At 40.2% G+C, this 20,233-nt stretch overlaps 1 protein-coding gene across 1 annotated transcript in view; it reads right to left on the bottom strand.

Annotated features, from left to right (window-relative positions):
• The window catches only part of cica (capicua transcriptional repressor a), a 43,348-nt gene that overhangs the window by 15,294 nt on the left and 7,821 nt on the right, over positions 1–20,233 (bottom strand). The window contains exons 3-9 of the mRNA XM_079655337.1: positions 19,726–19,993; positions 13,088–13,219; positions 9,004–9,157; positions 4,191–4,290; positions 3,262–3,444; positions 1,144–1,270; positions 660–835 (exon numbers count right to left, since the gene is read on the bottom strand). Of these exons, the coding sequence (XP_079511463.1) occupies positions 660–835; positions 1,144–1,270; positions 3,262–3,444; positions 4,191–4,290; positions 9,004–9,157; positions 13,088–13,219; positions 19,726–19,993 (1,140 nt within the window). The remainder of the gene's footprint in view (positions 1–659; positions 836–1,143; positions 1,271–3,261; positions 3,445–4,190; positions 4,291–9,003; positions 9,158–13,087; positions 13,220–19,725; positions 19,994–20,233) is intronic.

Raw genomic sequence — 20,233 nt, 5'->3', positions numbered from 1 at the left:
AAAGCATGGAGACGTGTCAGAATAGAGTATGAACCCCTATGGTCCCTATTAGTGACTAATAGACAAACACATAGAAAAATTGAAGTTAGCCTTCAAGTACATCAGAAAAAATACATCAGACAGAAGCAATATTATCAAAGCATGCATACAGCTACGCCACCAGCATTAAACGAATGCCTTCAAAACAAAGAGCTAGCATGCAGGCCTATCCCTCTGTGATTAGGAGCGAAGCAGCAAACACCACAGAGCCTTCAAAGGCTCTAAAAAAGTAGAAAGTGGAACCTTTGAAGTTGGAGGCTGAGCTCCCCCAGAGCTTCAGCAGCATAAACTCGAGCCCTCACACAAAGAATTCAGAGAGTCCAATTGAACTCTTTCTGTGAGTTCAACTAGAAGGCTTTGCAGTGTGAAGGACACATGTCTGCTTTCACACTCACAAACACATGTCTGTGTGTTTTGGGGGATTGCTGGGTGTTGCTTTTCATTTCTGCATTTGCAGTTTTAAGTGCTTGAATGAAACTCGACTAATCTTAAAGCAAAATATTTTTAATTTCTCTAGCTTTAAGGTTAAATTAAAACCCGATCTCCAAAATGTTGCTGCACATTGTAAAATCTCCCGAGTCTCTCTGCTGCCTTTGAGCTACAGATTAACAACCGCCTACCTTCTCCAGTTCGCTCTCTCTCTCCGTCTGCTCCAGGGTGTGCACGGCACTCTGGGAAAAGGCTCGGGGACGGGAGTACTGCCCCCCAAACATTCCCCCTCGACGCTCTGATCCCCCTTGCCAGCCCGAGCCTCCCCCCTTCCCCTCCAGCAGCACCTGAGCGTCTGGATGGGGATCTGGAGAAGAGAAAGACTCTGATCAAAGATAAAATATCGTTGTGTGTCATCCATAGACTGTATATATAAATATATATATAAAGGTGTCATCGCATTATAATCAATAAAACAGAAAATCTAAAACAACACTTCATCAGCCTGCAATCTTCAATTCAATCAGCATAATGTTTTATAATACAGTAGATTTTGTTGGACTTGATATTCAACAGGATAACTGACAAAACCTTGTGTTTCATTGATCTCAGACCTTGTAAATGGCATATTTTACATTAGCTTGTAAATGTTAATCAATGCTAATAAACACACACCTATGCTCTCCGACATGCTCCTCTCCCGTGACTCCTTTGGCGTCCCACGGCCCTCTGACAGAGACTTCCTGCGGTCCTTGTTGCACCACTTCCAGTCTGGGTGGGCTCTAAAGTGGGCCTCTTTCACCTGGAGGAGAATGAAGAGGTGCAGTGGGTCTTTATTTATTGTGGATGCAAGACAACCTGCTGTTTATAAACCTGGATGTCTCAAATTAAAAAGCTCTGATATGATGGCTCAAGATTTACTAATCTGGCATGGCAATAGAGTGGTGCAGTGCAGGGATGACGTATTTACCCGGAAGTAAACTGCGCATGGGTTCCCTCGACAAAAAAGCAATGGGATTTCTCCATAGGATTTGGTAAAATAGCTCAAAATAAGGTCTGTGGAAAACGAACCTGTTTGATAAATGCACGTTTTGTTCAGCCTGATAATATCCACATGTCTATCCTATTTTTATAATTTTCAAATTATAAATCTAATCGCCATAAGCAAAATTGTAACGTTATGCTATAAAGGAACTACAGCCGAGTACAGCAGCACGACTTCAACGTCACGCCAACTTAAGATCCATATTGAAAAATACAGATTCAAAATTGTACAAGTTGAAGCGTTTGTTTTAACAGTTTGCAAGAGGCAGGTACTTGCTTTTACATTACATTGCATTTAGCTGACGCTTTTATCCAAAGTGACTTACAATAAGTGCATTCGACCAACAAGATACAAACTTGAAGAAAACAGAATAATATAAGTACATCAGGTTTCATAGAGCTAAAACATTTCAAGTGCTACTCAACTGGCTTTAGATAAGCCAGTCCTTTATTAGTATATAAGTGCTCTGTTAGTAGTACTTTATTAGTAATTCTATCGCTCGAAGTGGAGTCGAAAGAGATGAGTTTTCAGTCTGCGCCGGAAGATGTGTAGCTTTCTGCTGTCCTGATGTCAATGGGGAGCTCATTCCACCATTTTGGAGCCAGGATAGCAAACCCACGTGTTTTTACTGATGGGAACTTGGGTCCCCCTCGCAGTGCGGGTGCAGCGAGCTGTTTGGCTGATACAGAGCGGAGTGCACGTGCTGGGGTGTACGGTTTAACCATGTCCTGGATGTAGGAAGGGCCAGATCTATTCGCAGCATGGTACGCAAGTACCATTGTCTTGAAGTGGATTCTAGCAGTTACTGGAAGCAAGTGAAGGGAGCGGAGGAGCGGTGTGGTGTGGGAGAATGTAGGAAGGTTGAAGACCAGGCGAGCTGCTGCATTCTGGATGAGCTGCAGATGTCGGATGGCACATGCAGGTAGACCAGCCAGGAGGGAGTTGCAGTAGTCTAGGCGTGAGATGACGAGAGCCTGGGCCAGAACCTGCGTTACTTTCTGGGTCAGCTGGGGACGTATCCTCCTGATGTTGTAAAGAGTGTATCTGCAGCAGCGGGTTGTAGCAGCAATGTTTGCAGTGAAGGACAGTTTCTTATCTAGGGTCACACCCAGATTCCTTGCAGTTTGAGTCTGGGAAACAACAGAGGTGCCGATGTTGATTGTTAGATCAAGAGTGGGACAATCTTTTCCCGGAAGGAAAAGCAGTTCAGTCTTGTCAAGGTTGAGCTTGAGGTGGTGAGCAAACATCCACTGAGAGATGTCTGCTAGACAAGAAGAGATGCTTGCGACGACCTGGGTCTCTGAGCGGGGAAAGGACAGAATTAATTGGTTGTCGTCAGCGTAGCAGTGCTTTCAAGCAGAACAGGGAAAACAAACTTAGAGGAGTGTTTACGTGTTCGGTGTAATGACGTACAACGTCCTCGACAACTTCTGTAGTCCTATTCAGCCACTTGTTAACACCCATCGTTTTATCAGACACAGAAACTCTTAAAAAATCCCCAGTGGGGTAACTGCTGATGTATTATAATGTCGTAGAACAAAACGTGATCCGTCTCTTAAATGTGTGTCAACCACAGACCTTATTTCAAGCTATTTTCCAGAATCCTATGGAGAAATCCCATTGACGAGGGAACACGTAGTGGTAAAATGCTAACTCACTTCTGGGTTTTAGGACTCGTCACTGCACCACTCTATAAGAAGTAACCAACAGAAAAAAGAGACACTTAAATCATTTTACAGCGTGTTTACCTGGAAGGCCAGATCGTGGTACTGCTGCTTCTCGTTGGGTCCCAGAGCGTACCACCACTCCCCCAGGATCTTGCTGACGGTGCGGTTGTCCTGGTTGGGATGCCGCTGGTGCACCAGGGCCCGGTGGCGTTTACTGAAGATCATGAATGCGTTCATGGGTCGGCGGATGTGGTCCTTCTCCCTCTGATTGGGGTTTGCAGAGGACAAAGAGTTTGGTATTATGGTAAGTATTCAGCTTCATTTGTGAACCTCCGCATAGGGATGGGCAATACATCGTATTGTATTGATACTGTGATATAGGACTAGATATCCTCTTTAAATATTGCATATGTGCTGTGTTTTCCTGGTTTACTGCAATACAGTAGCAATGTCATTTTATGTCATTATTTTATGTCATTATATATATATGTCAATACATCCACATAACTGATGATTGCTAATCAAATACATAACTGGTAATATGTTATAAAAGCACCAATAGTAAACCCCCATATATTGTTGCAAAATAAATATCAAGGTGTTTCGATACAAATATTGTGATCGTTGATATTTTAATATATCATATATTTAGAAGAAAATATTCAAATGAAGGTTATAAAGTTGAATATACTGTAAACAATTTGATTAAGCTTGAAAAAACATTACTCAAGTGTATATTTGCTAAAGCATCTAACAAATAAATGGTAACACACTTATAAGTGAAACTAATTAATAATTTTACTTTTTAATTCAAGTTATTGGCCTTGATCAGTATGCTTTTTTTGGCATGCATGTGTGAAAAGCATTGCAAAATTATCACAACGACTTAAGGAATCTTACCGAATACATGTGATGATGTCACTTTTGGTCACCATAAGCCAAGCTCTTATCAAAAAAAAAATTCTGTACCTTTTTGCCCTTTCTACCATCTGTCTGCATGGTGGACTGACCTTCCTGTCTAAATCCTTTGGCAGGGCGCTGAGGGACTGTGTGCGTCTCTTCAAGGGGCCAGAGGAGGGCGTTGCCTCGTTGGCCACACCCGGGGAAAACCTGCATTCACACACAGAGACAAAAGTTAAACTATGGGTCCCCAAAAGACTGGAAATCAAGGGGAATTACTGAGTGAGAGGCGGTATTCAAGACACACTATTCCTTATTTATTAAAGGGGCCCATATTATGCAAATGTTCAGGTTCATATATATTTTTGTTGCCTCTACTGTGACATGTTTACATGCTTTAATGTTCAAAAAGCTATTTTTTCTCTCATACTGCCTGTGCTGCAGCACCTCTTTTCACCCTCTGGAGGTGGCATCTACACGGAGACGAAATGGAGAACGAAGCGAATTCGATATAAAAAGTCTTCCGTCCACACGGTATCGGCTCAAGAAACGTATCCGTCCACACGAGACCGCTCGACCCGCTGGAGATACTGTAGTACATATGCCGGGCCTCTAAGTGGCGCTGTAATTCCGCCACAAAATACACCAAAAGCAGCGAATAAGAACTCCCGAGCATGGTTGCCATGGTTGCCTGGTTGCCCTTCCGTTTATTCTCCGCAGTGGATTCAGCGGTGACGCGGGGGTGAGCAGCAGAGGTGGGGAGAGGCAGGGCTCTGGCTGTTTCGGCGGCTGCTGCTTCTCTTTTTCTCCCTTCCCGAGGCGAGCGTGTGCTCCTGCTGTAAAAGGCAGGTGCACCGCACCCACTGCCACTAACTCTGAGCCTGGCTCCCGAGCAGGACGTTCTCCCCTGTAGTCCACCAGCAGATGAAAAACACCCACCTCTCCGCCTCTTCCAAGGGACGAGGGAACCGTGCGGGGGGGGGGGGGGTCTGCTGGAGGCTCCTGCTGGGTGCACTGTCCTGCGAGACACCGGGACCTGGCTCAAAACACTCGAAACACTGTTGTTGTTGTTGTTGTTGTTGGCGAGACACATCAGCAATGACGCGGGTGACGCGGGGGTGAGCAGGAGAGGTGGGGCTATGGTGCATAGGGCGTACACACGGAGCCGTTTGGCCCCCCAGAGCGTTACGTCCGCAGACCTACCCACCTTGGGACCCTTTACCGTTTGAGGGCTCCGTTTCCCTGGTTCCGTTACGGCCTCGTGTGGACGAACCACCCATACGATAGAGAACTGTAGCAGATACAACCCGTTTCGTGTCCATGTGGACGGGGCCTGAAACCAGAGCCCAGCCTGCTCTGATTGGTTAGCTGGCCAGCACTGTTGTGATTGGTCAACCACTTAGATATGTCCCACCCCTTAGCCTATCACACAATGTGTTGGAGGGCCAGCCAACAGAAGGCAAGTGTTACATGGTGACCTCACTATGTATGTGGGTGGAGTCTACTCTTGAGAGTAAATTAGAAAGACATGTGATGGGTTGTAAACCAGAACAAAGTCACATGTCAGCAAACTAGGTCAGTTTTTCCCTTCTGTCTTCCTGAATTTATTTTCCTTTCATTTCACACACTTTTCTATATCTGTTCAGCCTTGGTAGTTTAACTCAGCATGTGAAGTATTTATTCAGGTAATTCCAAAGAAACTCCTGTTTTCTACAACTAAATTGCAGTCTTCTTGCACGCCATTTGATTGTATTAAGGAAAAAGCAACCAGACAGCGAACTTATATGAAGGGAACCAATTAAATGTTGTTACAAACTGGGTTAAGATTACTATTGTGTTACAACAGTCTGAGAAACACAGCAGTAGACTAATGTACCAATGGTAAATAAACATAGATTAAGTTTTCTTGTCGCAAATGAAAAGGAAACTGTTAAAATTGATAGCATAAAAGTTATGACCATTAGAAAAACCTTTTGAAACCGTGAGGTGGCAGACAGAACATCTGAACCTTTCAGCTAATAGACATTGAACTCTGTGTCAAGGTGGACTACATAAATACAGCGTTCTTTAGCCTTCTGGTCTACTTTTAAAATGCATTTTTATTATATAAGGCAAGTTACATTATTCATTAAAGATTCAATAAGCAAAAAGGGCAAAAATAGTGATACACAAAGGGGTGAAAATACTGTCAACAGTCATAAAAAAATTACATTTCTGTCTTTCTGTTCTATAAATAATAATAGAATAAGAATTCCTCAATAAAGCCCTTTATAATAAGGATAGGAATACAACTGGAAAGTGCCATGTGCCGTGCTACTGATATGAAGGTTTGAGATTTTGAGAAAATGGCTTTTGAAGAAATGTGTAGTAAAGCTCCATACATTTGTGCAAATAATTAAACTAATAATATAAATAAATAATTTTCGAAAATAATTGATCTAATAAATAAATATAACTTCACCAATTAATTACTTAAATTAAGACAATAAATGATTTGTGTCTGAGGTTTTCTGAAATGTTATTCTTTCAAATGCAAATAAGGTATTATGTAATGCTAACTTTAGTGAATTAAGGGGCAACTCAACAAAAAGATATACATATAAAAGGCTGTTATAAAATAAAAAGCTATGTGTATTTTTTATATTTTCTTTCAACAAGATTGAAAAAATACAAAATTAGCCCAAATCTCAAAATTGGCAAGTGAATGAAAAACAATATTTCTGCCTGAGGTGTCTACTCTTTAAATTACAAAAAATGAAAGAATTTTTTTTATCCCAAACCTAGAACTGAGAGATAAAAATCAGTACAACAAACAAATACACATTTTGTGTGTATAGGTCCTGTCTGTGCATGTGCTCATGTGTGTAATATAAAATATACAAACAGAGTGAAGGACTTAATAATTAAAAAGTTTGTGTTCTTCTTGTATTTGATTGTAAGCATGCCCAAAGTGTTGATGTATAGGTAAAGCAGAGTAAAACAGCTAATAAATTGAGCTCACGTCTAAATTGCTCGACCTTGTTTTAATTTATGCCATTAGTTGCCTCAATTTCGACGTAGCAGTATAAGCACTGCAGCATTGAGGAGATTGCTGAAGCTCTTCTTTTGGTGATGGAGGCCTTTGTGAGCACAGTGACCCTGAGAAATTCAAAACCACACCACCAGCCAGACAGCCACGAAGCGTCTGAGTCACTCTGAAAGAGCAGACGCAGCCTGAGCCTGAGAGGAATGAACAGGCACAGACTGTAAAACTCCTGCCAGACACACACACTGATACAGCTGGTAGAAGTAGAGTTGTTTGTTGGTGTTTGTTTCTTCAGAATTTAGCTGTCAGAGGTGAATTTCAGTGCACCTGTTCTGAGTGTAGCGTCCTTGAGAGTCTTCAATTCAAACAACAGACAAACTGCGTCTAATATAGTCTACAGTTACTATCGGTTGTCTCTGTGAGTCATACCAGGAGACATTTAAATGTAGCACTTTTTAAAGGACAGAAGGTTAGTTTTTGTTTTTGTTCTTTTTCTCCATACTGAAAGTTTAAGGAAAATTACATTTAGCATTACATTTAGTTTCCCTTTTTTCTTCTCAAAATTGATACATATCATTTCGGAAATATACATAATGACTCTGAAGGGAGGCTCCAAAAATCCTTGGAGAAGCCAAGTAGGGATTTTGACGATATACATATCAACAAATGACTAGAGGTAATGTTAATGAACTAGAATCTTTAATCCAAAATAAAATGAAAAAAAGTGCGGCCAATTCAATAGGTCAGGGAGTGTATATGTGGCTCGCAAACAGATTTAAAATACTGCAACTGCATGTGAACTAGGGATGGGAACGATTCATCGAATATTCGAAATTATTCAGGTATTCGAATATGAGAATATGAGTTATGAATATCTCTATTGTAATTTTTTTTTTTTTGGGAGGGGGGCCTAAGTTGATTACATTTGATCAAATGGAATAATTCAATGTATACGACAGTGCCATAGCTAAATGTATTAGGTCTAAAGGTGTGTTTTGCTCCGCTCACCGGTCCCTCTCGTGTGTTTATGTCCAAATCCATCAGATCTAGCTAGTTCTAGCTAATGATATGGCTGCTCCCTACACGCAGACTCAAGCCTCATATTATGCCCAAATTCCAGCTTAGAGGGTCTTCTCTACAGCTGGCCTGATTGTAAATCGTCTCCGCACCCGCCTCTCCCTGAGTAGACATGCTCATATTCTTAAAGAAGAATGAGTATTGAATAGCTGCATTCTCTAGATAGGCCCTGTTATAGGTTGTGATGTCTGTTGTAATAGGGTTACGTTATCCTAACCCGTTATGTTGTCCGTGTATGATCCCTCTTTAATTTCAAAACCAAGTTGTGTTTTAAGCATGAAAGCTGTAGGCCTATAGCTGTCAACTGTTCAAACTGTGATCACCAGTTCAATACATTTGACAAATTTGACTTGTTTTCTATACTTATTATAGTATTTTCTTTTTTTTTTTGTCAACATTTTTCCCACATCTTTTTTTTTTATAGGATATGTACATTTCGGTCAACCGTTTTTTTGGGGGTCGAATATTTGAATATACATTTGCTTTCAAATTCCCATCCCTAATGTGAACATGATTTATTTTTTGATATAAGAGGCCTTTTTATGCTTTTATGCTCACAACAGAGATTACCAATCAGAGCAGACTGAGCTCTGGTTTCAGGCGAAGGGTGGCGATGCAGCACAGGCAGCAAAAATAAAGAGCTTTTTGAACATTAAAGCCCCAATATTAATTAGCCTTGTGATTAATAAACTGTGATATTCTGCTACTAAGATTAAGATGTGTTCGCTTATGTGCCAAAAAAATAATTTGCAAAAAACATCCTAAAATTAAAAACAGCATTATAACTCCAGAGGAGATAAAACCCTCCTCTTTGTACTCACGGGTCGTCAGTATCGCTCTCCGTCTCGCTGTCAGCCCCTCCCCTCAGTGTAGGAGGATTGTCATTGGTTGGGGGAAGGCAGGAAGTGGATCCCCTCTCTATGTCTGGAGGGCCGGACCGCTCGACACTCACCGGGGCCACACCGCAACGAGGCTCTAAAAGAAAAAACATTGATATGCCAATTAGAGAAAATATACTCTAAAGTAAGAAGTAACAGAGTCATGTGTGAAAACGCGGGGACAGCCAGCATGCAGCGCGTTGATGGGCAGATTAATTCCAAACTGTGGGAGGTGTGAGAAGCTCTGACTGACTTCATCAATGTTATAATATATACTGGGAACACTTAAAGGAGATTTTCCATCAATGGTTTAGTGAGTGCATTTGTACATTTCAGAATTATTTTTGTAATTAAATCTATCAATCTTAGTTAAAGCCGCATTTATTTTATTTCATACTGCATGTGTAATTGTTGTTATTGTAGCCTATTAGTGAGCTTGCTTACTTTTCAGTCAATTCAAGTTTATTATAAAGCATGTTTAAAAATAAAAGAAGGTGATAAAAAGTGCAGTGTAAGTCAAAAGTGAGCACCAGAAAATATTAGAATCAAAAATAACATCGATTTGTATAATATGAAAAGTACAAGGAAATATTATTATAAATCTAAAAGTAAGAAAAACATATTTAAACAAATAAGAGTAACTATTTATCATTATTTACAATATAGTTTTGATGTTTTTGTTAAAAGTAATAATTGAGGGGGAACATATGATAGATAGAGGAAGGCTAATGCAAAGCTTGTCCAAGTATTTTTGAGGCATTTCCAATTTATTTTTATTTTACTGTATTTTTTGTTATTTTATTCCTCTATTCCTTCTTTTCAAATTGATAATGTGACACAGCCATGAATAACAGGCCATGGAGTATAATCATTTTGTACAGTCTACAGCTGAGGTGATTAGTCAATAGAAAATAAAATGCATTGCTAAATATTTCATAACCAATTATTCCTTCATTTTCCATGCAAAAATGTTTAATATGCTGATAGCTTGCTGATTTTGCTGCTCTTTATTGTCATATTTTCAAATATGAAAGTCTCGGTTTCAAACAACAGACAAACTGCGTCTAATATAATCTACAGTTACTATCGGTTGTCTCTGTGAGTCATACCAGGAGTCGCAGAGAGGAAACACAGTTTATAAAGTTCATGCTCAAATTAATATCATTTTGGAAATAAATACAAGGACTCTGAAAAGAGGCCTCGCAAATCCTTGTAGAAGTCAAAGTATGGATCAGATTGGATTTTTTGTATTGTATGCACGTTTTTTCCTCTATTCTTTCTTTTCAAATCGAATATGTGACACAGGCATGAATAACATGCCATGGAGTATAATTATTTCCCAATAATATTTGCTGATTTTGCTCTGTGAAAAAGTGAGCTTTTGCTGCTCTCTTTAGTCACATTTTAGCGAATCAAATATCTTTGTGAGTTAGATTGATGATGTGACCTTGGGCTCTGAGAAATTGTATCCATTATTTGCTAACACAACATAGACTAAACCAGTATTTCTCAAAGTGGGGGCCGCAGAGGCATGACAGCGAGAGACCAGGAAGAAAAATGGTTTTGAGAAAAAAATCGGAAAGATTATTGATTCAAAAATAATATGATACAGTACAAGTACGTCTGGGTCTCTGTGTTTCATTCAAGCTTGGCTCTGTGTGTGTGTGTGGAACGAGAGATTTTGTGCGCGAGAGAGAGAGCGAGCGAGCGAGCGAGAGAGAGAGAGAGAGAGAGAGAGAGAGAGAGAGAGAGAGAAAGAGAGCGCATCGGTAGTGGAGATCGTTGTTGTTAGCTTCTGGTGCTAGCGAGCTAGTGGCCGGGTCTCAAAAGTTTTGGTCACGATTAATGTAAACAATTATTTCCTTGGCACACGTTTATAAGATCATTATAGTTATAAAAAAATAAGACAATAAATAAAAAACAGGTATGAAATACTATATGACAGTAAAAAAAGAGTAAAGTTTAAAAGGGGAGTGATTTGTAAAATATCCATAAAGAAAAAGTAAATCTGTTTACAGTTCTGTTTCAAATGGGTGTTGAGAGAGGTATACATAGATCTCTTCATTTTGCTCTCAAAGTGCACCAGATTGATGCTTTTAACTTCAATATTTAAAAATAAATCTTCCCGGGGGAGCTTGCCCCCGGACCCCCCTATGTGAGGTCCACTCCCCACTTATAAAAATAGCACTTTACCCCTGCTTACACCTACTGTATATGCCGTTAGCTGATTGTCGAGCCTTCATTGTAACAGTAGAAAATTCCACTGTAGCGCCCGGTACATTAATGGGAAACCCTAAATGTTTGAGCACCCTCTATGAAACGTCAAGCTACCACACAGCACCCTCTAAAGAAATCTCTCTCACCGCCACTGAGCCTGCAACCCCGTTTTGAAGAAATGTGCAGTGCCACACAGGCTCATTGCAGCCACTAATGATAAGACACACTTTCTTGCCAAATATCAGCATTTTCTTTATTTTCATTTTTTTGCTCAGATTGCAAAGTGGCAAAGTATTATAAGTTATTGTTCTAGCAAAGGGATTGCACAATTGTAGTATGTATTTATTTTTTGAGCACACAGACTTATGGACCATTGTTTTATTATCAATGTTCTAGCAAAAGAATGCACACGTTGATATTGATGTATTTTAATAAATGTTAACTTGGCCCATTACGTGACTATTATTTGTGTTGGGGGGCCCGATTTTTTTTTTCTCCAAAGGGGGGGCCTGACAAAAAAAGTTTGAGAACACCAGAGACTGCTTTGGATATTGTAACTACGCAAGGAATACAACTTGAAGTGGTTGCCTGTTACAAATACTTGGGTATCTGGCTTGATGACTGTCTCACTTTTAAACTTCAGGTCAATAACCTGCTTAAAAAGCTGAGGGTTAGGCTAGGTTTCTTTTACAGAAATAAGTCCTGTTTCTCGCTTGAGGCCAGGAAAAGGCTAGTCACTGTGACCTTTGTACCTGTGCTGGACTATGGTGATTTGTTATATATGAATGCACCTGCCAATTACCTGAGCAAGTTAGATGCCGCGTATCACAGCGCACTGAGATTTGTGACAAATTGTAAAGCACTTACGCATCACTGTACCCTGTATACCAAGGCGGTTTTGCCATCACTTACTGTACTGAGGCTCAGTCACCGGTACATGTTCATTTCCAAAGCCATGTTGGATAAACTACCATCTTATATCTGCTCCCTGATCTCTCGGCGAATTGAAAGTAGTTATTGCCTGAGATCGCATGCTGTGGTTTTATTAAATGTGCCAAGTGCTAGGACTGTCTTAGGGAAGAAAACTTTTAGATGTGCAGCTCCACTAACTTGGAACAGTCTGCAAAAAGAATGGAAAATTACCAATCTGGTACCACTACATGTTTTTAAAGCTCGGTTGGATGCTCCACAATCAGATGCTGTTGTTACCTGTACATGTGGATAGATATGTAAATTGTAATCCCTGTAAACGTTGCTGTATGATGTCCTTTTGTTGTTCTGTTGTTTATGTTCTTATGTCTTCATGTGGAACCTACTGCTGCAGGTCTCCCTTGAAAAAGAGATCATTGACCTCAATGGGATTTCACCTGGATAAATAAAGGTTTTGAATTGAATTGAGAACCACTGGGCTAAACGATTAATCAATAGTTGGAGCCCTAAAACCGAAAGTAAAAAATGATCTTACAGAAGCTCTGTGGAAGATTTCTGTCTCGCCAAAATGAGTCTCTGAATACACTTTAGGCCGTCCAGTCAGTAAATAGTGTTAACAACAATGTTGCTGGAACTGTATTGGTGTGAACACCAACTGTGCTGATTTGCAGTTCCGTGGCAACTGTTTTGGGAAACACTGACTTGGCTGCTGGTGTGTCCGGAAAACATTTGTACTCAAGTGTTTTGGCAGAAACACAGCTCTGCATACTATTTGAAGTTATAAATATTATATGGAAGAAAAATGTGTTTTTATCCGATGCTTTTATATAGATATTTGTTCAGAAGCAGTTGGATTCAGAGAAAAGGAATTGGGTGTTACCTTTGCTCTGATTGACAAGCTGCTGGCCATCAGCAGGCTGAGCGGCCTCTCCTGATTGGCTGGGCTCCAGGAAAGGGACGAGTGAATGCCAAGGGAACACTGGCACCGAGCGAGGCTCCACGTTGGTCCAAACTGTGGGAAGGCAGAGAGAGAAAAAGCTAAATGTCATCATTTCAGTATCACGGACTGCAGACAGAAGGTGGCGTTTTGCCCTCTGGCAGCCTGAGAAATCCTACGCTATCGTAAGCCAGTGATGACCTAAAGTGTTACTAAAAACTACACCTTCGTAGAAAACGGAGGACCATGAATGGAGTTGTGTTTTCAGCCAGCTACTCTACTCCCCCTTCCAACACACACTCACAGAGACCATCCCTCAGCATTATGGGAGCTGAGGGGCCATGTGGTGTGGTGTGATGTGATGAGGGAACCTGTTATTTTATCCACCGAGACTCCAGACTCCTGGCCGTCTAGACCGCTGCTGCAGAGCCTCAGTCTCTGAACTCTCTCTGCAGAACCATTTCCAGCCAAGAACCATTTCCAGCCAAGAACGACTACAGAGGACAAGTTAAATTAGCACACAAATCTCTATTTGACTCACTTTTCCAATATAGCATCACTTCTCCAACTTTATTGTCAATACATAATTGAATTGTGCTTGTTTAGTATCATCCTTTTTGTGTTTTTACATGCATTTGGATATATTAAGCATTGCAATATGTTTTAATTTCAAGAGTTTGTTATTTGTATGGCTTCCTTTCTCCCTAATAAGATTCCCTCCTAAATGTGCACCTTGTATGAGGAGCTTCTTTCACCTGCTCTATTCTTTTTGTAAGGGCTGGGCTTTGTGGGGGGGGGGGTGATCCTAATTTCTTTAGCAACCCAATTTTCCTCTAAACTCATAGAGTGCCACAGTGACGCGTCCTAAAACCCGGAGGTAAACTCCTTCCTGTTCCTTCGACAAAAAGCAATACAATTTCTCCATAGGATTTTGGAAAATAGCTCGAAATAAGGTCTGTGGTTGACACAAATTGAAGAGACAGATCACGTTTTGTTCAGCCAGATAATATCCACATACATCTACCCTACTTTTATAATTTTCAAATAATAAATCTAATCGATAGATTTATGATTAGAAAAATGCTAACTTACCTCCGGGTTGTGGCACTCTATTAGGGCAACATTTTAATGTGTCCACTATTTTAGTTTACGAATACAAGCTGTGCTCAAATGGTGAATATGGTAAACAATATACCTGCTGGACTTTAGGAGGTTAGCATTGTCGTGGTGTGCATGAAAGCATTCTAATTTGAGCATTTAGCTAAAAGCATCACTGTTCCTAAATATTACCCTCTTAGGAGTAGCTAGCATGGCTGTACACCCTAAAGCCCTAATCAGGTAAAATAACAAATTCATGTTAAGTAAAATACCCAAACTTCATATACTACAACTACATATAACTCATATAAAACACATGTTGATGAATTGTCACAAAGCAGAAAAAAGGCCATTTGTTTAGCTAATAAAAAGCTGACATTTTGGAGATACATACAATTCCTCAGAAAAGCAAAAATGCGTAAAACAAGAGTTTATAATGAAACATTTTCTCACAATCATAACAGATAACAACATAGGTTTATACCATCAGATTACAATACAGCTGAAAGCTTCTACTTCTATGAGTACTAACACTACTACTGTGTTACTTCTACTGTTACTACTACCATAACTGCTGCTACGACAGGCACCAATACTCTAAATACTTCAACAAACAAGTATTACAAAAACCTAGAACTGCTAATGCCATCACTACTGCATTTTTGGATATATATCTACTTTGGGAATCTGCGTATTAGCTCATGGTTCATTCTAAGTTTCATTTATATGTATAATTACAATTATAAACTGTTATATTTCCTCCTCCCCTGACTGCGGTATTTCACATAAAAGGTCTATCCTGGTTGCATTAAACTGGCCAGACTCTGCTGCAGCAATGTCCAGTTTCCATTTATACTTTTATCATCAAGTATTAACAAGGTCTATTTATAGCTAACCATTCACCAGCTATGACTAATTTCAAATGGAGATGTTGGAGAGCTCGACAGTGAAGGAAATGTAAACATATCCTGGATGTGATGCTCACACTGTTGCAGACGGTCTATTGAGTGCAGATTTCAGTGTCACATGACCATCACCAACCTTTGCACTTCTTACTATTGGCAGTTTCTGTTGTTGTTTGCATGGGGAACTTAAAGAGGAAGTGAGACTTTTTCAAATCTTTTACACACCAGAAGTTGCTCACTTAAGACGGGCAGGACCAGAAATAGCCCTATGATGTGTGATCGTAAAAGGTATAAATACACAATTTTGCTTAAATCCTTATTTGACCATCAGATATACTAGCACAACTCAAGGACACACCAGCAGTCGAGTCCAGACTTTTAAGACAGATAATGAGATCAATGTTGATCAATATATTTGACGACTTCTTACCCAAAGAGATCAACTAGAAGGACACTTGGAGAATGCAGATTTCTACCAAGGTCATTTCCACAAGTGAAAAATGTAACAGGTTGTTTTCTGATTTCATTAACATTTCCAGATGTTTTTCGGTAATCCTAGCGACAAAAAGTCGTACAAAAGACTCTTTTAATATATGTATTTTGAAAGAATCGTTACCAAGACACGTGACATTTTGAGCCGCTGTTTCTAACCCTGAAACTAGTTTTGCATTTCTTTACCGCAATTTCTTGTTACTCATCAGCTGACATATTCCGCAATACTGGTATATCCGCAAAGCATTTTTATCGTGAGGGAAAGTACATAGTAAGAAATAGTGTTTAAGAAACAAAAAACTAAATGCACAAAACCAGAAATGTATATCAAAACAGTTTGAATGTATAGGTGTTATTAAAACAAAGTGGTTGGTGCAACTCTAAACAAACTAAATATTTGTCAGTGTTTACTTGAATTGGACAAAAAGTCAAAATGAATGATCAAAAACAATACTCTACGTAACACATGAAGGTTCAGGGCCTGATTAGAACAAAAACAGGAAATGTATTTATAGAGTCATGGCTGTATTTAACCTGTATTATGTTAATGTAACAGTGAAGATACATGAGTCAGAATGTCACATAGTGGGAGTGCAGAATTAACGCTCTTCACAGCTTCCACCCACATCTGCGGTCAAATACATAATTACTATTTGATCTGCTTTACTTTCCAACCCTGCCTCAGACAAAGATGACTGTGTAAGGGTTGAAATTAAAATTGAAATAAACCGTTAAACCGGTCGTCGGTATATCTTGGCATTGTTTACAAGTATGTTTTTCTCATTATCAAGGATGGTGCTGGACTGGACGGCATTTTATATTCTCCATTTTTTTTCTACAACACATCTAACCTAATCGTAGGGATTTGTGCAAACTCCAAACAGGAGTCTTTTATTGTAGGAACAGTGTTTAGGTTTTTGTTAAGTTGAAAATAAATGTGTTTACAGATAGTTAACAAGGACATTAATACCAGTTAGTTCAGTGAAAGGGGAGAAACTTGATTCAGATGGCGTAAGGGTCTATTTTTCAGTTTAATAAGAAAAATAAGATCCTTTCCTGACATATTCTGAGTTTGTTTCTTTTCATTTATTATGCTTAAAAGCTTAGAGAGCTTGTGGAACAAAGCAAACTTGTGTGTTCGAGCACATGTCCCAGCTAAATCGGCACACAAACACCCTCGCAAAAACATTGAATCAATTGCTAGTTGAAAAAAAGCCGCCCTACTGTAATGGTGACAACGTTTTATAGATTTGTAATTCAGAATAAGCAAATGGAATACAACAGATAGGAAGTTGGAAAGACAGACATATATAGTGAGATTTTGATTTTCCATTATTTGTTGACAGTGAGAAATAAACAAAATACAGTATATAGCCTAAAGCCCTTTAAATTGCTAAACAACTCGTTTAAAACATCTGAAGAACCTGCTGAAACCCTGAAGAGGCGAGGCATGAATATTCCAGAGGAAGCACAGACAGTGGTGAGTTGTGAAAAATATCAGAGACACTACGCAAATAACCGTCTGTTGGTTTGCTCAAAGCGCTGACAGTCATGATGACTAGCAAGAGACAGCAGTGAGGAAGAAAATACACCTGATGAGGTGAACAGCTGTCTTGGGCTACTCAACTGTAGATATCCAACTGTCCTATGACGACACATTACCACAACTTTTCAAAAATAATGTTCCTGTGTGTGCAATAGCAGTTCCTGAGCTGTGTAAGGAGAGGGGACCTCTGCAACATCTGAGCACTTATCTCTCCCTCACTGAAGGCTGCAGACGTACTCAAAGTGAGCAGTAATGAAACTTGTGATGCTAATGCAGCTGCACTTGAGATGTGCTATATTTAGGGAGAGATCTCAGCAGCCGGGGGGGGGGGGCTCCACTGCCTTCTGCCTATGTTTGTTTCTGGGCTTGCTGTGGCTCTAGGTGTTTTAAAAAATGTATGGCGGAGAAAAGCGTACCGCTACGCAGGCAGGTGTCTGTTAGCAGCAGTGCGAAGGATGTGAGAGGGAGAATAAAACGCACTCCGGTGATCAGCTCAGGCCTCAACGCTTTACTGCACTAATTCTACTGGTGGAAACGTGTATCCATGACAACACGCCGGCAATATGATTACTCTTTTTTTTGCTGAGACTGATGCAACACATTCACATCGTCACATCGCGCTGGACATGCCCTGTCTCTTGATTGTCTGGAGCAGCGAGTGCATGTATGTGTTCCTGTTGTGTGTGTGTGTGTGTGTGTGTGTGTGTGTGTGTGTGTGTGTGTGTGTGTGTGTGTGTGTGTGTGTGTTTGTTGAGGAGGAGTAGTGAGTGTCCTTGTTGCTCTCTGCACTCCTGCTATCATTCTTGCATGTCTAGACATGTCAATATTCTTTTTAAAATGTTAGCGTAACACCCTTGAAATCTCTCTAGCACACATGCACAGATATGAAAGGGCAACACCCCCCCTACACACTCAATGACACTACACACACACACACACACACACACACACACACACACACACACACACACACACACACACACACACACACACACACACACACACACACACACACACACACACACACACACACACACACACACACACACACACACACACACACACACACACACACACACACACACACACACACACACACACACACACACACACAATGAGCAACAAGTCTGCGAGGCTGCCTGAGCGACTTATATAATAAACCTCTCCTGATCTTCACGCCTCAGAGGTGAACCTGAACAGTCCGAACCCAGTTTAAATATTATAATTAAATCAGAAAACGGCTGTGAAATAATGTATATGCATTTAGAAATTCACAGATCTTCATGCTAAAATCTGCTACTTTTGTCACAAATACTCTGTAGCTGTAACCATGCCATGTTTCCTGCATGAAAAAAGCACTGTATAACTAATATAACCTGTGCAATAATAGTGTAATATGGTTGTAATAAAGTTGTATTAATGTGTGATATGGGTGTAATAACAGTGAAATATAGAAAATAGTAATCAATTAATTTTCCAAAACATTTAAATATGATGGCCCATATAAGAGTTTAGAAAGTGTTAAAATTACACAAATTGAGAAAGAGTGCATCTCAAATGGCAACTATTCTCACCCCTACATTCAAAGTAACATCCCTGAGTTTGGGCTGTTATATCGCATGGTTGGCATGGAAACAAGCACACAGTATATGATTAACCCAAACACCTCTATTTTCTCAGCGGCCAATTTTCTATATCCAACCGAGTGCACACAAAGCTGACAAAATATTTTCACAACACATTTTTTCCCAAATGCATACTTTTCAAGAGGATGCATACAAATGTCTACTTGGGTAACTTCAAACTCTTTTCATCCTCCCTCAAACAACGCTTTGATCCTACCGACATAAAGAGTGCACTTTGTATTTGAGAGTTAGCTGATGGTGCTATACAATAAGATAATGAGTGCCATTCTATGTTTTCCTAGAACGCAACATTTGGTACTAAAGCGCGGGGCAAAAATATACATCCATCCATTTTGTTTTAGCTTTTTTACCGTTAGTATAATGCATGAGTGCTATTCATTAGTCCACTGGGGCTGCATTTAAGGGAACTATTGATAAAGCAATTGTTAACGGCATGCTATTGGCAAAAGCAGCCCAAAGCAGCTAGCATTTATGATACGTTATCCATCTATGTCTATTTTGAATTAAAACACATCTTAGTGAGAATGTCTAATGTGCAACAAACAAGCCTAATAAAGATATACATTAATAACCCTATTTAAAAAATAAAGAAAAAGGCAAATTCAGGGCGCGCATAATTTTTTTTAAATATGTGTTCTTTCTAACAAAAGCAAACAACAGAAACTCATATATGAGTCATAGCCGTAGCAGTCTGATGGCACTCCTGTAACTGTATAGAGATAATGAAAGTGAGAATAACTGTGCTAGGGTACGCAAGCTTCAGCCTGCACATCCCATAACACCTTACAATATGGCAGAAGTGTGCCTGAGCAGACTTTTTATCAGACGTGAACAAAGGTCAAAGCCACAGTGCCATAATGATAATCCCTTTTTCACGCGCCCTGCCTTACTCACCAGTGCCGGGCCGTCCCATGATGATCTGCTTGCGTGGTGCGGGGTGAGGAGAATCAGCTGGCAGTATGAGCGGCAGCAGGGCAGTTGGAGTGGGGTGGCAGGCTACCGGCTGCGGCAGCCCCCACTCAGAGGCATCCTGGTGTCCCTCAGGTTTCCTCTCCCGCTCCCGGCCTCCAAAGCCAGAGGAGGACAGGATGGAGCCCGATGAGGTGGGCATGGTGGAGGGGCTGGACAGGGCAGCGTGGCCCATTGAGGCTGGAGTCAGAGACTGGGAGGAGACATCAAAACATGTTTTTTGTGTTAATTTAGATTGCAACCTTTCTTCTTTTTTTTTTTTGGAGGTGATAATTGTTGGGTTTTCGTATTTAAGAACAGAGGAAACAGGAAGAGGAGGAAAGGCTAAGAAAACATGGTGACATACAGAACTTTACATGATACATAACAACACCTGACATACAGTCTTTAAACAGCAGCTAATAATGACACTACTTCCATATATCACTGTTGA

This window comes from Notothenia rossii, assembly GCF_949606895.1.
Source record: "Notothenia rossii genome assembly, chromosome: 10".
Classification (NCBI taxonomy): Eukaryota; Metazoa; Chordata; class Actinopteri; order Perciformes; family Nototheniidae; genus Notothenia; species Notothenia rossii.
The sequence above is the reverse complement of the archived record's forward strand: the minus strand, read 5'-3'. Positions and strand labels throughout refer to the sequence as shown.